This window comes from Gambusia affinis, linkage group LG13, assembly GCF_019740435.1.
Source record: "Gambusia affinis linkage group LG13, SWU_Gaff_1.0, whole genome shotgun sequence".
NCBI lineage: Eukaryota > Metazoa > Chordata > Actinopteri > Cyprinodontiformes > Poeciliidae > Gambusia > Gambusia affinis.
Window position 1 is genome coordinate 26,081,448 of NC_057880.1, and position 20,890 is coordinate 26,102,337.

The 20,890-nt window shown below is 40.0% G+C and overlaps 1 protein-coding gene and 1 long non-coding RNA gene across 2 annotated transcripts; one reads left to right on the forward strand and one right to left on the reverse strand.

Moving 5' to 3' along the window:
• Nucleotides 1-2,034: 2,034 nt before the first annotated feature.
• Nucleotides 2,035-8,205, reverse strand: dact2 (dishevelled-binding antagonist of beta-catenin 2). Its single transcript, XM_044137158.1, has 4 exons — nucleotides 7,875-8,205; nucleotides 5,669-5,801; nucleotides 4,359-4,646; nucleotides 2,035-4,212 (listed from the first exon to the last, which is right to left on the reverse strand). The coding sequence occupies exons 1-4, from the start codon at nucleotides 8,112-8,114 to the stop codon at nucleotides 2,384-2,386; spliced, it is 2,490 nt and encodes an 829-aa protein (XP_043993093.1). The 5' UTR covers nucleotides 8,115-8,205; the 3' UTR covers nucleotides 2,035-2,383.
• A 3,122-nt stretch (nucleotides 8,206-11,327) lies between these two features.
• Nucleotides 11,328-18,331, forward strand: LOC122842880. Its single transcript, XR_006372634.1, has 3 exons — nucleotides 11,328-11,567; nucleotides 17,548-17,655; nucleotides 17,761-18,331. It is a non-coding gene; the product is annotated as an uncharacterized LOC122842880 (long non-coding RNA).
• Nucleotides 18,332-20,890: the final 2,559 nt, after the last annotated feature.

Below are 20,890 nucleotides of genomic sequence, written 5' to 3' on the forward strand. Positions count from 1 at the left end.
TTCAAACTCTGGCAACTTTATAAACCTAAAACGCTCTTTGATGTGCATGTTTCTGCTTGGCCTTTGGACCTGCCTTGTGTTTTAATTCATGGAGGAAACAATGCTGCTGAATTAACATGCATTTGGATGTAAAAACTCCCTCCTCTGTATGAAATCAAAGCATTCTGAGAGGGAAATTTACTAAATGATTCATGAGTCCTAAAATAATTGTTTCCATAACAAACTTCAAAGGGAAATCTGATGAAAAGTTTGAGTTGATCAACCCTGTAAGCTTCTTAGTCGGGAGCTTTAAGGTCATGGCAGCTTCATGATGGCAGAAAAGAGAAATAATGTTTGGCTGACTCCCTTCAGAACTGCCCTTTTCCTCACCCCATCTCTGAAAGAATCGTAATGGAAAGACGCCATGTCAGATTTTAGAAACAAGACTATTGGGCCACTTTGTGCAGCTGCCCCTGTCTAAGCTTATCCACAATGAGCAGCTTCTTATCGTCCGTCATCAACGGCGGTGAGTCTCTCCTGTGTGGTTTCCACAGAAATACATAAATTAGGAAAAAAAAAACATATATAGCAATCTACTACACATTTTTATCTGATTACTGTAATCACTAAGCTTCATTTTGTGTGCATGAAATGTAAAAATTCACATTTTGAAAAAGCTTTAAGAAAATGTTTATTGTCTCAAAGCTAAAAAAAAATGTGGTAGTAAATTTCTGCTAAAAACTTGGAAATTTTCAAAGTTAAAGATTTTCAACTTTTGAAACTCAGAAACTCAGCGACTCCATGTTTTTTCTAGAATATTTCTGAGTCTAATTTCAACATTTCTGAGTTTATTCTAGCATGTTTTTGACTTTCAGAGCTCAGACATTTCCTGTTTTTTTCTTCTAAATTTCTAAGATTAATCTTAAATAAGCTGGTTGTGTTTCTGTGGAAATGTCACAGTAGGTAATACGATTAATCTGCATTATGTAATATTAATGCTCTTTAGATTAATTGTGCGCATTACCGTTGACAGCACTAATATACACACATTTGTTTAATTAAACTAAAAACTAAATTCACTGTAAATTCCAGTTTTTGTCATTGTGCTTTGTTTGTTTCTTTTTCTTTATTTTTTGGTCTTTCTGGCAGTTTTTGTGCCCACATAATAAAACGTTTGGACGACTGCAGAAAACTGTCTTAAATCTCATACCAAAATCAACAACATTACTGTTGCATAAAGTTTTATGTTATGACATTGATTACACATATTTGCATTTTTTTTTTAATGCAAAAATACACCAACTGACATTAACTGCTCAAATGACAGAAAACTTTTTTCTATCCTTTCATATGTTGGTGCTGCTCTCAACAGTGGGAGCCTGGGTGGCAAACCATCAAGAAATGCAACTCAGATGAATCATAAGGTTCAAATCAGATTCCATCCGCCCTCCGAAAACGCTTCTTACACGACACATTCCTGTTCATCTTACACGCAAACCAGCAGCAAAAAACTCTCTCATGGTGCAAATACTTTTTTAAAATAATTTTTTTTCATTTCAGGATCTCACTTTAGGTTCATTGGCCATAACTTCAGCCCTCATCATGCTAATGTCTGTTTGTGAAAGGAGTGGCTGTGTTTTCAGTTTAGTTTCTGTAAATATTTGCCTGCAGGGGAATCAGGGAAGCTGATGAGTTTCACCCTCTAATTAAACACGACTGTCTGGTCTGATTGTTGAAGCTGCGGCTTATTAAAACGAACGGCTGAGCTGAGTCAGGAAGCCAGATAAAGCAGGGGCCGGGGGGGGCACGAGAGCTATCTATGCTAAACTGGTCGATCTCAGCGAGATGTTTGTGAAGATTAACAGGAAATGGCTTCCATTATGGCAGATAAATAGAAACCCAGAGGGGAAAGAGTTAACCAGACGAGATAATTTTAGTCGTGTTTATGAAGAAAACCTGCGGCATGAGCGCCAAGGCGACATCTTGATGTTATTGTTAGATTGTAAACATACAGAAAACCTTGGATAATAATTCTCAGAGAAAACCGGCCCAGCATTAATTAAATATCAGTTTATTCTTATGAGTCAAACATCAATAATTGCAATATGTAAGGAAAATTAAAGCAGAATAGAAAACAGTTACTCGCTAAAAGAACATACAAAAGACAGAAATGTGTTTGAACACTTGTAGCAACATAAGTCATTTAGCAAGAAGTTTAATCGTGATTATAGTGTTATATATACTTTCATACAATCTCCTTGTTTGTGTTTGATGAATGCAGTCCAGATTAAAGATATTGTCCTAGAGACTTCATTAGATCTGGTTAAGCTATTTTTAAAGCAGTTCCCACCACACAGAGGGACTTTCCCAGGAGTCTTCATTCTTGCTGCAGGGCATCTTTTATCTAAACCAGGGTCATGACCTTCAGGGAGGCTGGTTGAAATCGGCGGATCTTCTTTTTCAGGGCTCGGGAAGCTTTGATGCGGCAGGCCGTCGGCTCGGGGCGCGATGGGAGTTGTCGGAGGGGCTGCCCGGCTGCAGTGGGCCCCAGCGCCGCCTCGGCCCACACCATCCCACCCTCTGCCGCCTCGTTTATCTCCACCTCCTCCTCCTCATCCAGGGAGAGGCTGCTATCAGATTCAGAGAAGGACTGGGAGCTCTGGCTGGACTCGCTGTCTCCGAAGCGGTTGGTGGTGTTGTCGCTCACCTCACCCTCACTGCTTTCGGCGATGGTGGAGTGGAACAACGAGGCGCACTCAGCTGAGTACTCAGACTCACATCTGGGTGGGTAGAGGCTGGTCATGTGGAAGGGTGCTGGAGGATACCTGGCATTAAGACTTTGGAGGAAAGAGTTGGAGGACATAGAGAAGTGGAAAGGGTGTGACGGTCCGATCCATTGACCTGGCTTAAGACTCCGGACCATCTGTATGCTCTCCTTTGACCTCTGGTGCTGAAGAAAGGTTGTCTGGTAAATGTCCACATCAGATTGACATTTGGGGGTTGCCTGTCTCCTTCTTTGTTGCTCAACTGGATGCTCATACTCCATAGACTGTGGTCTACGGTTCTTGCTGAGCTTTGATGAAGCGAGGACTGGATGTGGTTTAGGGTGACCCTTCTGGGTGATTCTGACTCCAGGACCGTAGATACTGGACTCGGAGCCGGACCGCTGTCTGTGTTCGTGTGCTTGCCAGGCGCTACCTTTCTCACTGGCTTTCCCCTTTCCTGATCTCCTCTGCTCCCCTCTGGCTCCAAAGCCAACCTCTTTGGTTCTTTCACCCGATAAGAAGCTGTGTTGCTGTCTCAACGCTCTGGGCTTGTCTGAGCTTTTTCGTTTGAGTTTCACAGCCTTGGATTTGCGGTCCGCTTGTCTAACCTTGACCCTCTGTGAGGAGGCAGGGACAAACATGGCATGGACAAATTCAGGAGAGCTTGTATGACTGCTCTGGACCTCAAAGCTTGGACTCTCTGTGCTTGACGTTTGAGCAACAAACGGTCTTTGCCAGTGACTCTTCCTCATCTCTGTCTCAACTGACTCACCACAGTTTTTACCAGAATGATTCCTTGGCAAACCTGAGTTTTCTGCTTTGGGTTTGTCGTTCTTCTTTAGGCTTGAGTGTGAAACGTCATCAGAGCTGTACTCCTTCATGACAGCACGATAGGAATACCTGGATTGAATTTCTGGGCCTCTCAGTGACTCGTGGCTCTTCCTATCATTCAGCTCTTGGTTGGAGTGTACAGTACGGTTCCTGTTCTGCTCACCGTTCACTGGAAGATTTTTGTTTTTAGCTTGAGGAGGAATTAAACTGGACTCATGTGTTTGAGACACTTCCAAGGACACATTTATATTTTCAGCTGGCTTCCTCTGATTGCTGTCTTGTATCTCGACTGTCTCTGCACTTGCATTAATTTGGCTTTTGCTCAAGGTGCGCTGGAGAAGCTTGTCAATGTAGCCCAGGTTCTTGTTTTTGTAACCCATTTGGAGAGAGTCGTAGCCATTCGATGAGGCTCCTTGCCCCTCTACGAGAACCAATTTCCTGTCTTCACCCCCATGGAAGAAGATTGGGCTCTGGAGAGCCACAGCATGCAGGGGACTGGGGTACGAGTAGACTTCAGTGCCACAACAGGACTCCAGATTGTGCTGGAATTTGGGGTCCACAGGGGAGATCTTCAGTTTTGGACACACTGCAGACCTGAAGCAGCCCAATCCTTGAGTCATGATTCTTTCAAGATCTCCTGATGCAGACAAAAACAGTCATCAACTTTTGACTCCACTCATGGAATCTATGTTATTAAGCAGCAAAATATGTGTTGAGCTGCTGAGCAAAAACAAGCCATTTCAACAGCAGAGGCTGTCTGAAATAAAATGAAGATGTTATTACCTGTTGACACCGGTCTCGGCCGTGTCTGATAATCTGTGCCTATGGCGCTCGCTCGGATTCTGCTGCTGCCAAGATGGAGGCCAGTGGTCCGTGGAGGGTTGGGCTGGCCAGGGCTCTCATCAACAGAGCGGCGGTGGAAAACATCAACCTGTGGTGGGGGGCTAACATGGCAGGCGGTTGGGCTCAGGGGAATGAGGCTGGTCTGGGAGGATGACAGGCTCTCGCTGTAAACAGACGTGCAGGAGTTGGACCGCGAGCAAGAGCCGCCGTCGCTGAGCTCATAGAAACCTGGAGAGAGGAGGAATCAATCCAGGTCAGTTCATTTGCATACGCATGTTCCAGCTAACTGCATCAACGTCACACCGTTCCTGTGGCTGAAAGACTTTTCAATGAGAAAGTGCCAGAGAGTCCAGTCGTAAAAGCACAAACAGTCATGTGTGGAAACTAAAGACACAACATCCATCACTGCTACAGCTGCCTAGCAACAACCTGCATAGTGTAAAGCAGCAGACTGCAGGCTAGCTAACCAAGCTAATTAATCTGCTAATATAAACTTATCCTCTCAATGTTATGCTATAAAAGCATTCAATAAGAACTTTTACTTAATTCCAAACCAAACTACTACACTGGCTTTTATTCTATATTTTTTCTTATATCTGTGTACCAAAATCAAATTAGTGCTAATAAATAGCATAGAGATAATATTGTTATAACTGTAATCATTTATATATACATGCAGCAACTGGAATTTTTTGTGTATAAAATAAAATCAGTTAGATCATGTTACACATTTCTGCTTTAAATGTAAGAAAATAAGCAATTCTTTTTAAAAGCAATAAACATATTGCAAAATACTGATCATAAGAGGTGCAGTAATGCTATTTGAAGCATTTAGCAAACATTTAATATTTTTTTAAGCAAAATATAGACTAAACTCCCTTTCAAAAAAAAAGTAGGTTTCAAGTGATTATTGCACAGAATATTGTTTGTTCTGCTCACTGTACAAAAACCGAAGTAAGATAAGATGGTGTTAGCTGGCTAATGGTTGGGTTAGCGGCTCAGGCAACTAGCCTGCAATCTGCTGCTTTACAGCCATCAGCTACCCAAGCAGTGTTGTCTTAATATAATTGGTGCACAGTACTGATACAGTTTAGCAAAGGAAAACTCTCAATCAGCTGACTGGATGAAAAAGTGATGACAAATCAGTTTTGAAAGCGTATCCTTCACTGGGACCAGCCCGTCTGTCTGCCTGTATGTGAGATTGTCTGGTTGTACTCTGAAACATGAACCACACATGGCTGCCTACACACCTGAGCTGGGCCTGCTGTCACTCTCCAGCTGATCAGTGGAGGCCTTGCTCACATCCAACTTCAACTCACTGATCTGCTGGTCCAGCTGCTGCAGGTGAGTCTTCAGGCCAACATCCTGCTTCCGTAGACGAGACTGAAAAACAATGACCAAACAAAAAATGTACAAAGCTGTCAGTTTAAAACCAGCCTCTAAAAAAAGAGTGATGCAGCAAAAACAGACAGCAGGACTTTTAAAGGATTTTTTTCCAAACAGAGAGTTTCAGTGCTGCAAGTTATGCTGAACAACCCTAGAAGTACACAATATATCAAAGCACAACCATCCTCACAATATCAATATGTGAGTCACAATATGGACTATTGGGATATCAATATTTGATAAGGTCTGACATTTCAGGAACCGTGCACTCAGGCCCTCCATCCCTGGTAATACATTTACTAAAACAGAAAAGAGAAGACGAAATGTGGCCTTTTTAAAATCAATAATGCTTTCGTCGTGTAAACAATGACTGAAACTCCATATTTTCTTAATACGGTACAAAGTATAAACATGAAAATATACACAGTACCTTTTTCTTTGAAGAAAAATATTTTTACTTTGATGAAAGAAGCTCTGATATCCAGGTACCACAGTGGTGACTGGGCTGCATTTAATGACACTCTGAAGAATTTTTACAATAAATTTCCAGCCTTGGTTATTTTTGTTCATTTTGTACCTGATCTATATGAAGATCAGGACTTTTCATACTAACAACTTGGATATTGCGATATTTTATGACAGCCAAACAACCCAAATAAACTTAACAACCAAAATAAGCAAAAATGCAATGTTTTTGAAAAAATGGTTTGTAATTTTAGCATTTTGGTTATTATTTACTTTCAGAATATAAACGTTAACAGCAATAGACTGATATCATATAGTTTGGTGTATATTTATGTAATAGTTTGCTTGTGTATATAAACTAACATTAGGTAAGAAGGTCATTTGTCTGATTTTAAAGAATCAACTACTGAAGCAACAGGTTCACTAAAGGAAGTTAGAATACTGCGTTTGTGAAAAATGTAATGAATGACGATACAAACCATCCAAAGTACAAATAAATTGTTTTTATTGTGACTATGTTGGATTTTAAGGGAACTTCTAGGGAACTTTCTGCTAGTTTTCCAACGTTAAGCTCAAATAACCAACTTTTAAAGACGCCACTTCCTTCATCAATCAAGCAGTGCCAACTCCTGCTGTTGTGATAGGATTTCAAAATGTCAGTGCTGCTTCCAGGAAAACCTGGAACTGACTGAGGTGTTACTTGTTCTGAAAAGTTGGAGGACCACTGCTCTGATGTGGAGAAACTAAAGCGCCTCAGCTGTGGCTGATGATTAACCCCAGCAGGACATGGGGGAGCCTGGAAGAAGCAGTGGTGGGTAACTCATTCCCCCCCACAGCGAAGGCCTGGCCATTGTGTAAACTACCAGCAGCGGAAAAGCTTGGGGGTTGGGATTAGGAACTGTAACTGCAGAGCTTAAAGCTCCATCTCTGTCTCACTTCCTGTAATTTACACTACTTGTTTATGTTTTTTTTAATCTGCAGATTAGGTTGGATCAGTTGAATCTGCAGATGGGGGGAATTCAGTTTGCACAAATTTGAACCTTATGTTGCCTGTGCACGCCGTGACACATCCTTTGATGCATCTGCCCAGTTCTACCCTAGATGTCAAGCATAGCACATTAATCCCTGCACTTCCCCTGACGATTTTACCAGCAGGCTGCGTGGAAAAAGCTTGTCATGGAAAACTAAACAGAGCCAGCTGTCTGGGGTGCTCAGGGGGCCTCTGAGGGATGAGACTCTCCGCTCATTCACAGCAGAAAAAAAGAAAAAATCCGTTTGTTTTTATTCCCTGGCATTTAGTGGTTAATGATTGAGGCAAACCCTCGCGCACTGAGCGCGCGTGCACGAAGCAACAATTAAAACGTCCTCTGGGGGTCTGCAATGAACCTTGATTTATGACATCCATCCTGCTTCCGACCCCCAGCTGAGAGCGTAACAGTCTTGCTGGTAATGATTGCAAGCTGAGTGCGCATGAGCATCAGCTGACAAATAAACTATCCTGCGATTTTTCTCCCTGTTTTTAGTTGTTTTTTAGTGACCAGTGGATTATTTAAAACACAAAGCGCTTTATTTGAGTGTTTTCCAGACAGAAGCTGAACTTCCTACCAGCTGTTGCTTCAGCGCGGTCAGGGTCGCCTCCAGCCGCTGCTCCTCAGCCTCCACCGGGTCAGAGTACAGCGCGCTGACCGGCTCCTCCCGGTCCAGCTGCAGGGCCCAGCTCACCATGTCTCCGTGCCGGTCCCGGAGCAGCCGCAGCTCCTGCAGCCCGGCCAGCGCAGCCTGCAGCCGCTCCCGCACCATCCCGCGGTCCACCGTGCCCGCGGAGGAGCCCTTCCTGCTCAGCATGCTCTCACACAAAGATCCGCTCTAAGCTGGATAACCGCAGCTCTCGCCTTGCAGCAGCTGATCTCCACCAGTTCAGGTTTTAAACTACCTGTTAGAATAAAAATTGAACGCAGAAGAGAGTGTAAGCTCCTCCCATAGAGCGAAGGCCCCGCCCACTCTTCTTCCTCCTCTCTGGGTTTGAACATCTGGTCCTAATTTTACCTAGACTCATTCTGTCTGAGGTCACCTATGAAACAATCCGTCTAACTGGAAAGTTCAGTTATCATGTTTCCCTTCATTTGACTGCTTGTTATTTCTCTATATTTGACGAAACTCTGTGTAGATCTATAAATTACTGAACATAAATAAATTGAGCAATGTTTTCTCACCCTTCCCCAACCAAAACAAAACACAACAGGCTGGTTTTGTCAGCAGATCTGAAGCAATCCTCTCTGCTTTTCCAAGCATAAAAACAGGCTGCTTGGGTTTAATGAATGGATATAAATGATATTTCAACTTGCATCTTTTACTTTCCTCTATAAAAAAATGCATGTATAATTCATAAGTAATAATGTGGAACACGTTTCGGATGTACGGAGGAAACATTTCACAGACCAGAAGACCAAAGCGACGCTCTGCCGCTGTTCCATAGATAAACAAATAAATGTCTCCCTCTGGTGGCCGTAAGGAATACAACAGTTTGTTGTTTTTCAGCGTCTTTTAAAAGTGCATAACCACAAAACCAAGACCACAAACTTTAATGTACTTACTCCGATTTTATGCGTGTGCACAAAACAAAGTAACACGTAATTGTAAAGTAAATGAGTATTTTTTGTTATCTGCACAAAAGTGAAAAGTCTGACTCTATTGTCCATCATTCTCTGCTAACAAGCTCAAACTCCATCAGACTTGCCAAAGATTTTCAGTTGGATTTAGGTCTGAACTTTGACTAAGCCTTGATCTAAATCAGCTCATAATGCAGCAACTTAAGAATATTGTAATTTTTCCCACCAGAATATGAGATTTTCTTCTTAAAATGGAAAGTACTGCAAACTATACAAAGTACTTGTCTCTTACTAACTGCTTTTAATTTTATGTTAAATATGACAACAATCATCCTTAAACATTAAACTTTGCTAAAATAGCAAGCTATTTTTAAAAGGGGACCATTTTCATCTTCTTCCTTCTCATCCATTTCCCTTTAGAGATTCTTTGAACTCCTTTCTGGTCTCTAAATGGTTTTTGTATTATTTTACTGCAGCGCACTTTCTTTTTAAATATTTTTTTTGTCTGTATTGGTCTTTACTGAACAGTAGATGAAAAGGAAATAGGGAGACAGACATGCAACAAACGACCTAAAACTGGGACTCAAACCCAGAAGAACCTCATGGAGGACAGCAGTCTCTGCACATGATGCATGCATGCACTTTAACACACTTAAATGTACCAAAAACATCTGGAGCATCTAAATTTTCAGATGTTTTTAACTTACGAACCTTGTCTGAAGTTTTTAAGCTAAATACAATGTCTTTATTCTATTTAGAATGTGTCCAAATGATGATACTTAGGTCACATTTCTCTGTGCAGTAAAATATTACAGATGTTTGCAGCCAAAAAAACGCTGTGACTCACAGGTGGGTGTGTTTCATACCTCTATCTGCTTTTATCTGCAGAGAAAGAACGAAAATACCTGGAAAGATGAACACACTCCAGGAGCAGATAAGGTGATTCAGGTATGTACAATTCAGGGATTATCTTTTATGGGACTATGAGGATTACATGAAGAGCTGAATTTATCTCAGGGATGCAATGTGCGAAATGTTTCTGGAAGAAACAGATTCTGTGCTTCATACATGATGGAAAAAACACAATCAGAGATATCAGTGAGTGACTGATTGTCACCTACATGCCACCAAAATATTCTTGCAGGGTTGTTGGTGGAAAAGTTTTTATTTAATAATTATTTTTCTAACTTACCCGTAAGGGTTTTTGTGGGGAAATTACAGTATCATAAAAACAAAATAAATTCTGCTACAGGGTGCTGTGAGGATTTGGTTTTTCTGTGTTTATTTAGGTTTCTGTGTTGCGTTGTGTCCCATCTACCCCCTGATCGCCCCCAGCTGTCCCTCGTTTCCCCTGATTTTTCCCCTGATTCCTCGTGTATTTAATCCCACCTGTGTTCCCTGCTCCTTGTTGGATCCTTGTGTGTCTATGGCAGTTGTCTGTTCTCATTGTCTCAAGTTGTATTACCAGTATGTTTGAGTTCTTAGCCTCATCGTTCATCTGAGAATTACAATTAATATTCATAACATAATCATAACGTCTTTCATTTATGACAGATTTCAATGTAAAGTAATGTAATTTAAAGTAAACATTTATAAGAGAATAAAAACAAGTCACATCTGTAAGGAAAAAATATTCAAGACACTGCTTGGTCCTTCCTTCTTGATGACTTTGACTAAAATTGCTAACTAATGATTTAAAAAGTATTCATAAATGCAGGCTTTAGCTGTTTTTCTCCCATTGTCATTGAATAATTTTATTGAAGTTTTACAGCAGAATGAAAGTAAAAATACCAGCAATATGTTTTTTTAGATCAGTTTTCCTCTGTTTAAACATAATTTTCCACAAAGATCAAGATCCCGTAGAAGAAAATGTACTCCTAATTTTATGGTTTTCTTAGTTTAAAACCTAAAAATATAAGTAAGACTTTAGTTTTTCTAAAATATATTTTTTTACTGTATCAAAAAGTGCAAGTTATAATTTTTTTAGAAAGGCTCAAACAATTTTCTGTAACTCCACTGAGACCAAAAATGACACTAGAGGGCAGTATCACTCTGTTTCTGAGTCCTCTGAGATTTCTCCCCAACATTTGAAAAATATGGTGATGGCAAATTTGTACAGTAAACCCAGGATACAAGCCACCCACTCCTTCACATTTCAAGATAAAGATCTAAATCATTTGCTTGCCCATTCCTGACTGCGCCCACACTTCCCTCAGGCCTTTCATCACGAGGCTCAGGTTATGTTTAGCACACAATAGTATTGTGAAAGTTGCACTACTCAATGCGGTGGTGCATTGTGATGCCTGGATGTCCCTTTGCCCCCATCCTCTTCAAAGATCTTCCCTCAGAATGACATCAGCTGAAGCGGCGCTCCCAAACGTGTCCTCCCGTCACAATCAAGAGTTTGCTAAAAAAACAATCTAAACATCTCGGTCTGGTGCGTGGGTTTTTCTTTATGCAGCTTCTTCTTTGTGTTCTCTTTTTCCATCCACTTAAATCAGACAGTTTGTGATAACCAAACAAAAGACACGAAGGATGGGATCCGTTTCACTGCGTCCAGCGTGGAAGGAGTGGTTGTATGATCTCAGGTGGACAGAAGCAGAACAATGGTGAGATGCTGCCACAAACAGGATGCAAGGGGCCACACGTCAGAGGGGTAAACACCAGCTGCTGTCATATGTGGGATTGTGTAAGTGTCTGAAAGGAGGAGCGGGGCAGCCCTGACCCATTGTTAGCTCAGCGTTGATGGAAAAACACACACAACACAAAAAACGGGATTCATTGTTGGCATTTAGGGATTCTGACTTCAAAGGAAAATCTGATATCATATAAAAATAAAACCCATGCTGTTTGGTTGAAAAGAAGTCCAATTCCAGGGACGAATGTTGCAGGTTCTGAATTATATCAGAACCACTTTGTCTCTGTGCTTTGTGTTTTTTGAGGATTTCCATTCAGGCTAAAGACATTCCTTGTTTTATCTGCAGCTTCTGACAGACAAAAACTGCAATCATTCAAAAAGTGGAAGTATATGGACGATCTTTTTTATGTCCTAAATTCTTCATATTTAACTCAGAAGTTGTGCATAGACTGCTTGGGAACTCATTGCTCCAAAAGCCCTAAAAGAGTGAGGCAAAGTGACATTTGTTTTCCCGTTTCTTTGGTTCATTTGCAACTAAACGACTGTCAAAGCTGCATCCAAGAACCACAACCCTTTACTGCTCTCCTGACTTTGACTGATTTCTTGCTCATACATAACAGTTCCCAGGATTTTTAAGGTAGGAAAAATGTGTTAGGATTTTTAACAGACTTTTATCTGCTGCTCCTGCCAAACAATTAGAGTGAAATATCCACCAGTGGGTCGTTCAATCAATCAATCACGTTTTGTCAACTTTAAACTCACTGCAGGTGGACGAACTTCAGGATTTGTCTCCTGATTAAATCCCAGATTTGAATTCATTTTTTGATTTAGTGCTTCATAATAAACGAATTTAAGTAGTTTAAATTGTTTTTGAGTAGGTAGTTTCTTTTGTTATATTGTGTTTAATGTTGGGTCATCTATGATGCTGCTATAATCTGCATCATAAGTGGATGTGTAGAGAAACATATTGTTTCTCTTGCTACTCTCCATTGTTTTACTTGTATTGGTGGGACTAAAATTAAAATTCTTAATCAAGTTAATTTGAGAATTTGTTATTAATAAAATCTGGTCAACAAAATAAGCAACATTTTCAATTCCAAAAATTCTTTTTGCAGCTACATTATTGAATAAATAGACACGAGCTCAACAACAAAAACGCTTATTCTTTTTAAACTTTGGAGCGAAGTATAGCTATTCAGCTTTCCAGAGTTGGAGCTACTTTAGAAATATGGACTGTGGACGCTGACATTAGCGTCTGTGCTGCTGCAACATGTTTAGCATTGACTTGAATGCTAAACATATTTTAGATTTGAATATATTCACTGATAGACTAACTGCTTTTAGCACAACGTGAACCCAACAATAGTGTTTTACAGCATTCAGTCAGATCAGCTTTAAAGCAGAAATTAAGCGACTTTGTCGTCCATTGTTGTTGGCTGATGCCGCTTGTGCGTCATATTTATGGACGTACCAGAAACACGTGAATGCAAATGTTCAGATTCGGGACTGATTCCTTATTCCAACTCATGACTCACCACCAGGGGGCGTGTATCCCTCAGATACACGCCCCCTGTTTTATAACTTTATAACTGAACTAGAGCTAAGTGACGTAGACCTCAAGCTAGCTGTACGGTTGAAAGCAATAGGAACATTCAACAGCAGTAGCCACACTGACCAAAAGAGGGCAGCACTGAGACGGTTTTAGGTCAAACATTGCAGACTTTGACCAATTGAGACAAAAACGTCACAATTTTCACAGAAGCATAAAGACAGCACAGTTTATAACAAATTTAGACTATTTATCTGCAAAAAAAGTTAATTTTGGTTTTGTGTGTAGATTTGTGCCCCTGAACTGAGTTGAAATGTTCAATTTGTAGCTGTGTTTTATTATTATGCTCTTCATAACAAATCAAAAGTACAAAAGCATTTGGAAATCCGGTCTTTAAAACAGGAGCTAAAACAGAGTTACAGCAGATCCAAAAGCCAATTTAATGCTTTTCAAAAATGTACAGGATTTAAATTAATGTTAGGATTTAACTTATCAAATGTTTGAAATATTAATAAGAGAATAAGGAGACAGATATGGCTTTAGTTAAGTACTTCTCCTCCAGATTGATTCACTGCGTCCTGCAGCTGTTTTTGGGGTTTATGCTGGAGCAGCAGACCCGTCATATCTCTCTCTGCCATCTTGTTCGTGAGTTTTTGAACCACCTTGTCAAACTTTGGCAGTTTTTTGCCTGGCGCTTGTGCACAAGAGAGGGGTCTTTATGCTGTCTTCTTGCAAAATTATCTCCTCATCAAATTTTATTTGAGCTAAGGAAATTTTGTTTATTCAACGAGTGCGGGGAGACTCGCTCGCATGGCACACTCCAGCAAATCATAAAGACATCAGTCTGAATTAACTGATTTAGTATTGGCCTTTCCAGTGAACACTGTGTGCTCCTTTCAGTCAGGTTCCAGTAGATGTTCTGTACTTGTGTGACAAGCCAGGAGAAGTTTTTTTTTTTCAAATTAAAGCACTACAAATGTCAAGGAACCCACTGTACCATGCACAATCACCATGAGCTGAAGTTTTTTATCATCTTTATGTGTTTACACCTGCTTCATCCATCGGTTTTTACAGCCATTTGACGTTACTCTGGGTGTGCAGGATAAATGTTTCCCGGGGTTTGGAAAAAGTAACCAGAAGCAGCCAAGAGAGGGTACTGCCACTCTGAGCAAAGATATAAATGTGTCACAGTCAGTATGGGGTAAACTTATGGGAGTCTCCAGTGGCTTGTAGCATTTCATTGGGGGGCCGTTGAATGTCTGAGCAGTTCAGGTCCTGGCTGGTCTTGCTGTTTGTGGAGCTCCAGAGAGCAATGTTTTCAGTCTGGAGAGTTGGAAATAAACTGAGTTTGAGTTTAAGACTGACCACACAATATCACAGCCTCTTATGTTTCCCCCGGCGGTTAAACTGCAGCGGACGGGGCAGCGCTGACGGTAGCACCTCATTCTTCCAGCTGAGAAACAGACCCAACCTTTGAAAATGAGAAGAGCAGACCCCAATGTTTCTTCTTCGTGTGTTTTGTAAAATCAAGGTTATGATTAGCATCCTTGCAGACAGTTATTAGACACACATGTGAGCAATAAGTCTGGTAATACATAAAACTCCTGGTGGGTAGCGGTGCTGATTTTGAACTTTATTACTCACCGAAATATCACAAACTGTAGAAAGTTCACACTGGACCTTCTGCAGGTTGGGTTCTCTCCAATCTTCCACCAGACGAGACCTTGATCATCTGAAAGTGGGGCTTTTAAACAGTGAGCAAGAGTCCAGTCCTGTTTCTCTTTAGCCAAATGAAGATTCTTCTGACTGTTTCTCTGGTTCAGAAGGAGCTTAACTCAATACTAAAGTGTTTTCACACCTGATAGTTTGGTAGGCTTGGTTCAATTGGAGAACAAAATTGCATAAGTTGTTAAATTTTCAGCTGCTGCAGTTTTCTTTTTCACTGCACTGTGTCAAACATTTCAAACTCTTTTAGCAACCTGTTCTCCTCCTGGCCTGTGGTGGCGCTGCATCGAGAACCACTGAAGGAAAACACACAAAAACCTCCAGAGAAAAGACCGAGTACAATTTCTTCCTATACGAAATATACACAAAAATAGAGAGGCAACATAATTTAGCAGTTGTTGGATTTCTCTTTTATCTTTGGTAAAAATGTAAAAAAAAAAAAAAAAAAAAAAAAAAGCATGAGTCATTTCTCCCGCTTTTGCTAGACTCTTGCATTTGTTTTGATTAAATTCATCCAGAATGCTCTGCATGGTGGTCTACTTCCAGCTTTTAGAGCGGCCTCTGGTCCATCTCAAAAGAGTAAAAAAGTATTTAGAATAAAAGGTACGTAAATACTGAGTAACTGATCTAAACACCAATCATTTAATATTTTAAAATGACCCAATCAGATAGACCAAAATATAAAGTTCTGTGGAAATTAAAGACCAAGATGACTATAATTAATATAAAATAACAAAATTATGAATTTTTTCCAATAGAAAACTTATGAAACTAAAAAAACTGCAGATGTGTGTCTGTGTCTGGTGGATTAGATTCGGTGAATTAGATTCACTCACAGTAGGTGGAGGACCCAGAAATTAAACTGAAGAGTAGAAATACTTCAAAATAAAATTACTAAAAGTAAAAAGTGTAGAAAATAGTGTAGTAAAAATAATCATGTAATAAAGTTTCATCCAAAAAGTTGCTTAAGTAATTGTAACTGAGTAAATGTAATCAGTTACTGCCCAACTCTGCTTTGTTTTGGAACAATTCACTCAAATCATCATTAATATGATATAAAAGTATTTTGTCCAAATTCTATCCCATTTCAAAGGAAAAATCACCAAACACCTATATGTCAGGAGTTTGATGATATATGAAACTTACTAAAAAAGTATCGGTATCAGCAACAGGCCCGGTATTTACTGGGTATCGGATTGACACCAGAATTTGCGTCATCGCTCACCGTTAGTGTCCGGATCAACCTGTGCAGAGAAAAGGCCTGAGAAGTCCTGCTGTGACACAGAGCTTCAACACAATGACATCTTCTGGATTCTCTCTGCACTGTTTATGTACGTTTATCAAGATGGTGGCAGTGACATAAAAAAAAGAGTTTAACTGTGGCAACAAGGACCCTTCTCTTCGTTGGAAGAGCTTCTTTTGCTTTTTTTGGCAGGGCAAGTTTCTTCATGCACACAGGAACACCAGCAGGCAGCGAACCAGAGAAGATCCAAACACCCCTCATAGCTGAACAGCATCTGACTCTGGAATCACATTTTCTTCCTGTCCAAATGGGGTTTTTCTTTGGAGTACAACAATAAACTATTTATAAGAAGAACTGATGCAACTTACCCCTGAGTCAGAGCCCTGCAACCTCCCCACTAGGCCTGTCACAAACTTTACTGCACAATAAATTCTCCCAAAAGTTGTTGTGATAAACAATAATACGGTTGTTTCGAGATCATTTTCAAGTAATATAAAGTTAATTAAGTATTCTCAAAGATCAAACAGCTTCAGACTATAATGTACATTTAACACTGGAACTGAAAACCATTTTAAATATACAAAATAAATAAACAAAACAATCAAAACAACAAATAAAATGGACACTGAAGTCTCTGGAAACAAACTGGTTCCCAGTAAAAAGGCTATTTGAAGCCAACCCACCAGATTGGAGACTTTTGTCATCCAGGTTTTGGTAGAAAGAGAAAAGAGAAAATTGATCCATTATGCAAATGGAAATGTGGAAAGTCCAAATATCAGACTGTTTAAGAAAATGTATAAAAATGTGTTTTCAGAAGCATATAATGGATAAAACTGTTGATTGTAGAGGCGTAAGTACAAATCTGTTTGAGAAGCAGCATTCAGCTTCTATGGTCCACAAATCTGGAACAAACATCTGGAAAACAGCTGAGACACTGAGTGCTTTTAAATCTGAGCTGTTTAGAGTTTATTCTGAAACATAATCAATAAAAAATTAATCAACAATCTCATGTGTAACAATGACAAAATGTAATGCTTCAGTTGTTGACTGTTTTATGACTTTCTTTTTTACATTTATGATGTAAAGCGCTTTTGAAATGTGCTATACAAATAAACTTGATTGATTGATTGATTGATTGATTGATTGATTGATTGATTGATTGATTGATTGATTGATTGATTGATTGATTGATATGTAAGTATGTGTGCAAATATACAGGGGTGTGCGTGTATGTAAAAATGTCTGAATGATGGTGTTCATATGGTTATATATAATTATTCTTATGCTCCTTTTTGTTTATGGCAGCTATTTTTTCTTGGTTATGATGTTTTATAGTTATTGTGCTTCCTTCACTTTTTATTTGCTATTGTGATAATAATGTATCTTATTAAGCGACCAGTAGGAATCCTGGTATTATTTGTATATTATTAATAAATAAAATTAATAATAGAAAAAATGATTGGTATCACTTTAATTTATCATGTGATTAATTGATTTATTGCTTATTGTGACAGGCTTCCTCCCAGCCTGGACCCGACCCGGCCGGTCCAGACAGAAGCAGGTGACCTTCAGGTGACTTTCTGCTCCTCTGGACCGGCCGAACCAGCAGAGTGGATGCAAATGTGAGTAAATTACAGCTGACTGGCTGAAGAGCCGACGCTCATCAAGGTCAATCAAGCTAATACATCACAGCATATTAATTGAGGAGATCAAATATGGACCCCCAGAATGACCCCTGAACACTTGCTCGTGAACGTCTATGGCCCCCTGCGGTGCGTTAATCCCTCTGAAGCCCTCAATGGGAGTTCAGCCGGCCTGGTGGAGACGAGCCAGACGGTGATGGGCCTGACAGCACCAACACAGCTGCCCCGCCGGCTCCGGGGTCAACGCTCAGGCGCTCTCTTGGCGCTCTTTCACACATTTCTTGACCCCTCAGAGGATGAAAATCCTCAACTTGGCCCCGCGGTGGAGTTCTTCAGAAACCCAGCTCTGACGGTGAACATGGTGTGCCGGTCAGTGATCCGAAGGCAGCGGCTGGTGCATGTGAATCTGCTTCATTAAAGGCAGGACCACACAAGACTGTTTTGCTGTATTTCCATAAACATTTGAAATAAAAGGAAACATCAATCAAAAGTTGGAGATTAAAGTTTGATTTTACACAAACAAAGGCTCAGAGCTGCTTAACCAGAGTCGTCACAGAGAGAAAAAAGGCCCTTTTGTTTTTCAGATGTGGAATTAGGAGCTGAGAATTGTTGGACTCCTTCAGATGGATCACATTCCAACAGAATACAACAACAAACTTCAGTGAAATTCATTCATTCAACACAAAGCAGAGGAAGGACAATTACACTCAGTTGTATTCTAATTTCACTTTACAAATAAACATGCAATTTCTAGGTGTCTTGCTCACGAGTGATCAAGGCACCATAAGTCCGACTCTCACCTATGAGATGTTGATCACGATTAAAAGAACAAAATCCTGGACACAAGAGGATGAACTGAGCTGAATGTGAAGAGTGGCTTCATTCAGCCCTGGAAATACATGGAGCGTCTCCACATTGAAAGGAATCAGATGAGATCTCTTTTGAGATCAGGCAATGAAGTTTATTCAGAAACACATTTTTGAAACTGAAACAAACAAAAAACCTGCAACTAGAAAAAATTTTAACTTTTCAAATTCAAGTTTTTTCAGTTTCAAATTTCTGAACTTATGGAAGAGGACTAGAGCCACTGAGAAAATTAATAATTCTGACTTTAGTGTCAGCTCTGATGTTTTCTCACAATTCTGACTTTTTCTGTTTGTTTCACTGCATTTTTATATTTAATTGGACATGTGCCCATAAAAATATTCACATGTGCCTCTGATTGCTGGTTTTATAAATACCAAATAAGTTCATTTCCAGTTCTCATTGTTTCTGAATGCAAAAGCTGGAAACATAATCAAGTTCAAGTTTAAAACTGAAAAAATAAACTGAAGAGTAGCTTTGAACTTTTTATCAACTTAAAAAAAAGAAAAAGGTTTTCTTTATATATATATATATATAATATTTATTTTTTATTTTTCAGTTTGAAAAGATACATTTTTAATGCCCTCAATTGATCCCCACAGATTTCTGGTCACACTGGAAAGAGACCCTGTAGGTACTAAACCCACTGGAGGGATTCATATAATGTCTGGACCTGCAGAGTTGCTAAAGCATGACCATACTGACACGTAAAGAAAAGTATTGAACAGGAAGCAGCCAAGAGGCTCATGGAAACTCATGAGAAGCTTCAGAGGTCTCCACAGTTTGCAAACAGGAAAACTGTAATTCATAAATCTGGTCATAAAAAATGAACACCAGTTTTTTTATTTGAATACTCATGTATCATTTTCCTACTACTTACATAAAAATCCTATAAAATTATTTGAGGTTTATTGGAACAAAAAAATCTGCTTGGGTGTGAATATTATTTCAGATCCTGTTTCTGATCCTTTCAAAGCATGACGATTGCAGCAATCAGAGCTTGGAAACAGTTTGAGTGGATTTGTTCCTCAGTTTTCTCCCACTTCCACCCATGAAAACCAAAGGGATCAGAAAGAAAATGTTCAGCAAATGTTTGCAAATTCCTTCCCATTACTCCTCACATATCTAAAGAATGAGAGCACCAAACTGCTCCTAATAGGGATGTCCTCCTTTGACCAGGACCTGACATTTTCTGAAGAGGTCAAAGGTCAAGCTGTGGAGCACATGGAGCCGTTTAAGAAAAGTCCAATGGACATCATCTGCTTTCTGTTCTGATGCTAAGAAAGAGATGCTAAATATGTCCTTTCACAGCTACAAAGCGTTTATGTAAATCCGACTCGTTTCGCATTTCAGGGCTAGAAATCAGTTCCTCAACCCAAATTCAGATTCGGATTTCAGCTGGATTTTGAAGGAGTGGCTGGTAGAGCGGACATGTTTCTGGACACTTGATCCAGGAGCTGAAATATGTGGTTAAAAAAGGAAAATTTGGGGTGAAATAGGAAACCTCATCCCTGACATTTTCAAGCCGTAACTGCAGGGAAGAGGTGCAGGCCCAAACCTCTATAATGTCAGCCTCTCCTGCAGGCCAGGTCTGACGCAGGACGCAGACACTGAGCAGGTCTGTGCTGCCAGCCAACCACAGGAACGCTGTCACGTCTTCCAGCTTCCTGGAAACCCCTCGATGATCTTTACACACACTAACGACAGCCACGCACTAACGCGACAAAATTAGAAACTATCACCTGTTTTTGAATGTTCTCCAAACTACAAGAAACAAGGAGAAAATCAGAAATACGACTCAAATGTATTCAGAAAAATGAAATCAAGCTTTGCTCCAGTAATAGCTCAGAGTGTTTTGGTGGATGTCTCCACCAGCTTCGCACATCTGAAGACTGAAATAGTTTCTTAAGTTTCTCAAGTTCAGTGAGGCTGGATAGACAAACAAACACCTGTTGGTTATGATTCAAAGGCTTTTCACCAACTCAAATTTGAGACCTTTTTAAAACCCTTATTTTAGCTGAAGACATTAATTACAGTTCCTTCTAATGTGTTTCCCGGTTAGTCATCATAGCTGCTTCTGTGACTCCTTTTCCTTTTCTCTTCCTCAGCTTTACTTCCCTTCTTGGTAACAACTTTGTTGCAATAAAATTTTTTAAGTAAGACTGGTGTTTAAAACTGCAGGGACAAACTGAGGGACTGAGGGATGAACTGCTTCCACCAACTTTACAGTCGGTGGAAGCAGTTTTGTGCTTCTCACACTGTTTGACGGTTACCAACAGACATGATTCAATCGCAAAGACGAATGTCGAACATACAACCAGCAAGAAATGTGCACTCATGCTTGGTAAAT

Coding starts and splice junctions, on each gene's coding strand:
- dact2 (XM_044137158.1), bottom strand. CDS start 8,114: ATGCTGAGCAGGAAGGGCTCCTCCGCGGGCACGGTGGACCGCGGGATG. Junction 5,802..7,874: donor CCGCGCTGAAGCAACAGCTG/GTAGGAAGTTCA, acceptor ATTGTTTTTCAG/TCTCGTCTACGGAAGCAGGA. Junction 4,647..5,668: donor TGACAGCAGGCCCAGCTCAG/GTGTGTAGGCAG, acceptor TCCTCTCTCCAG/GTTTCTATGAGCTCAGCGAC.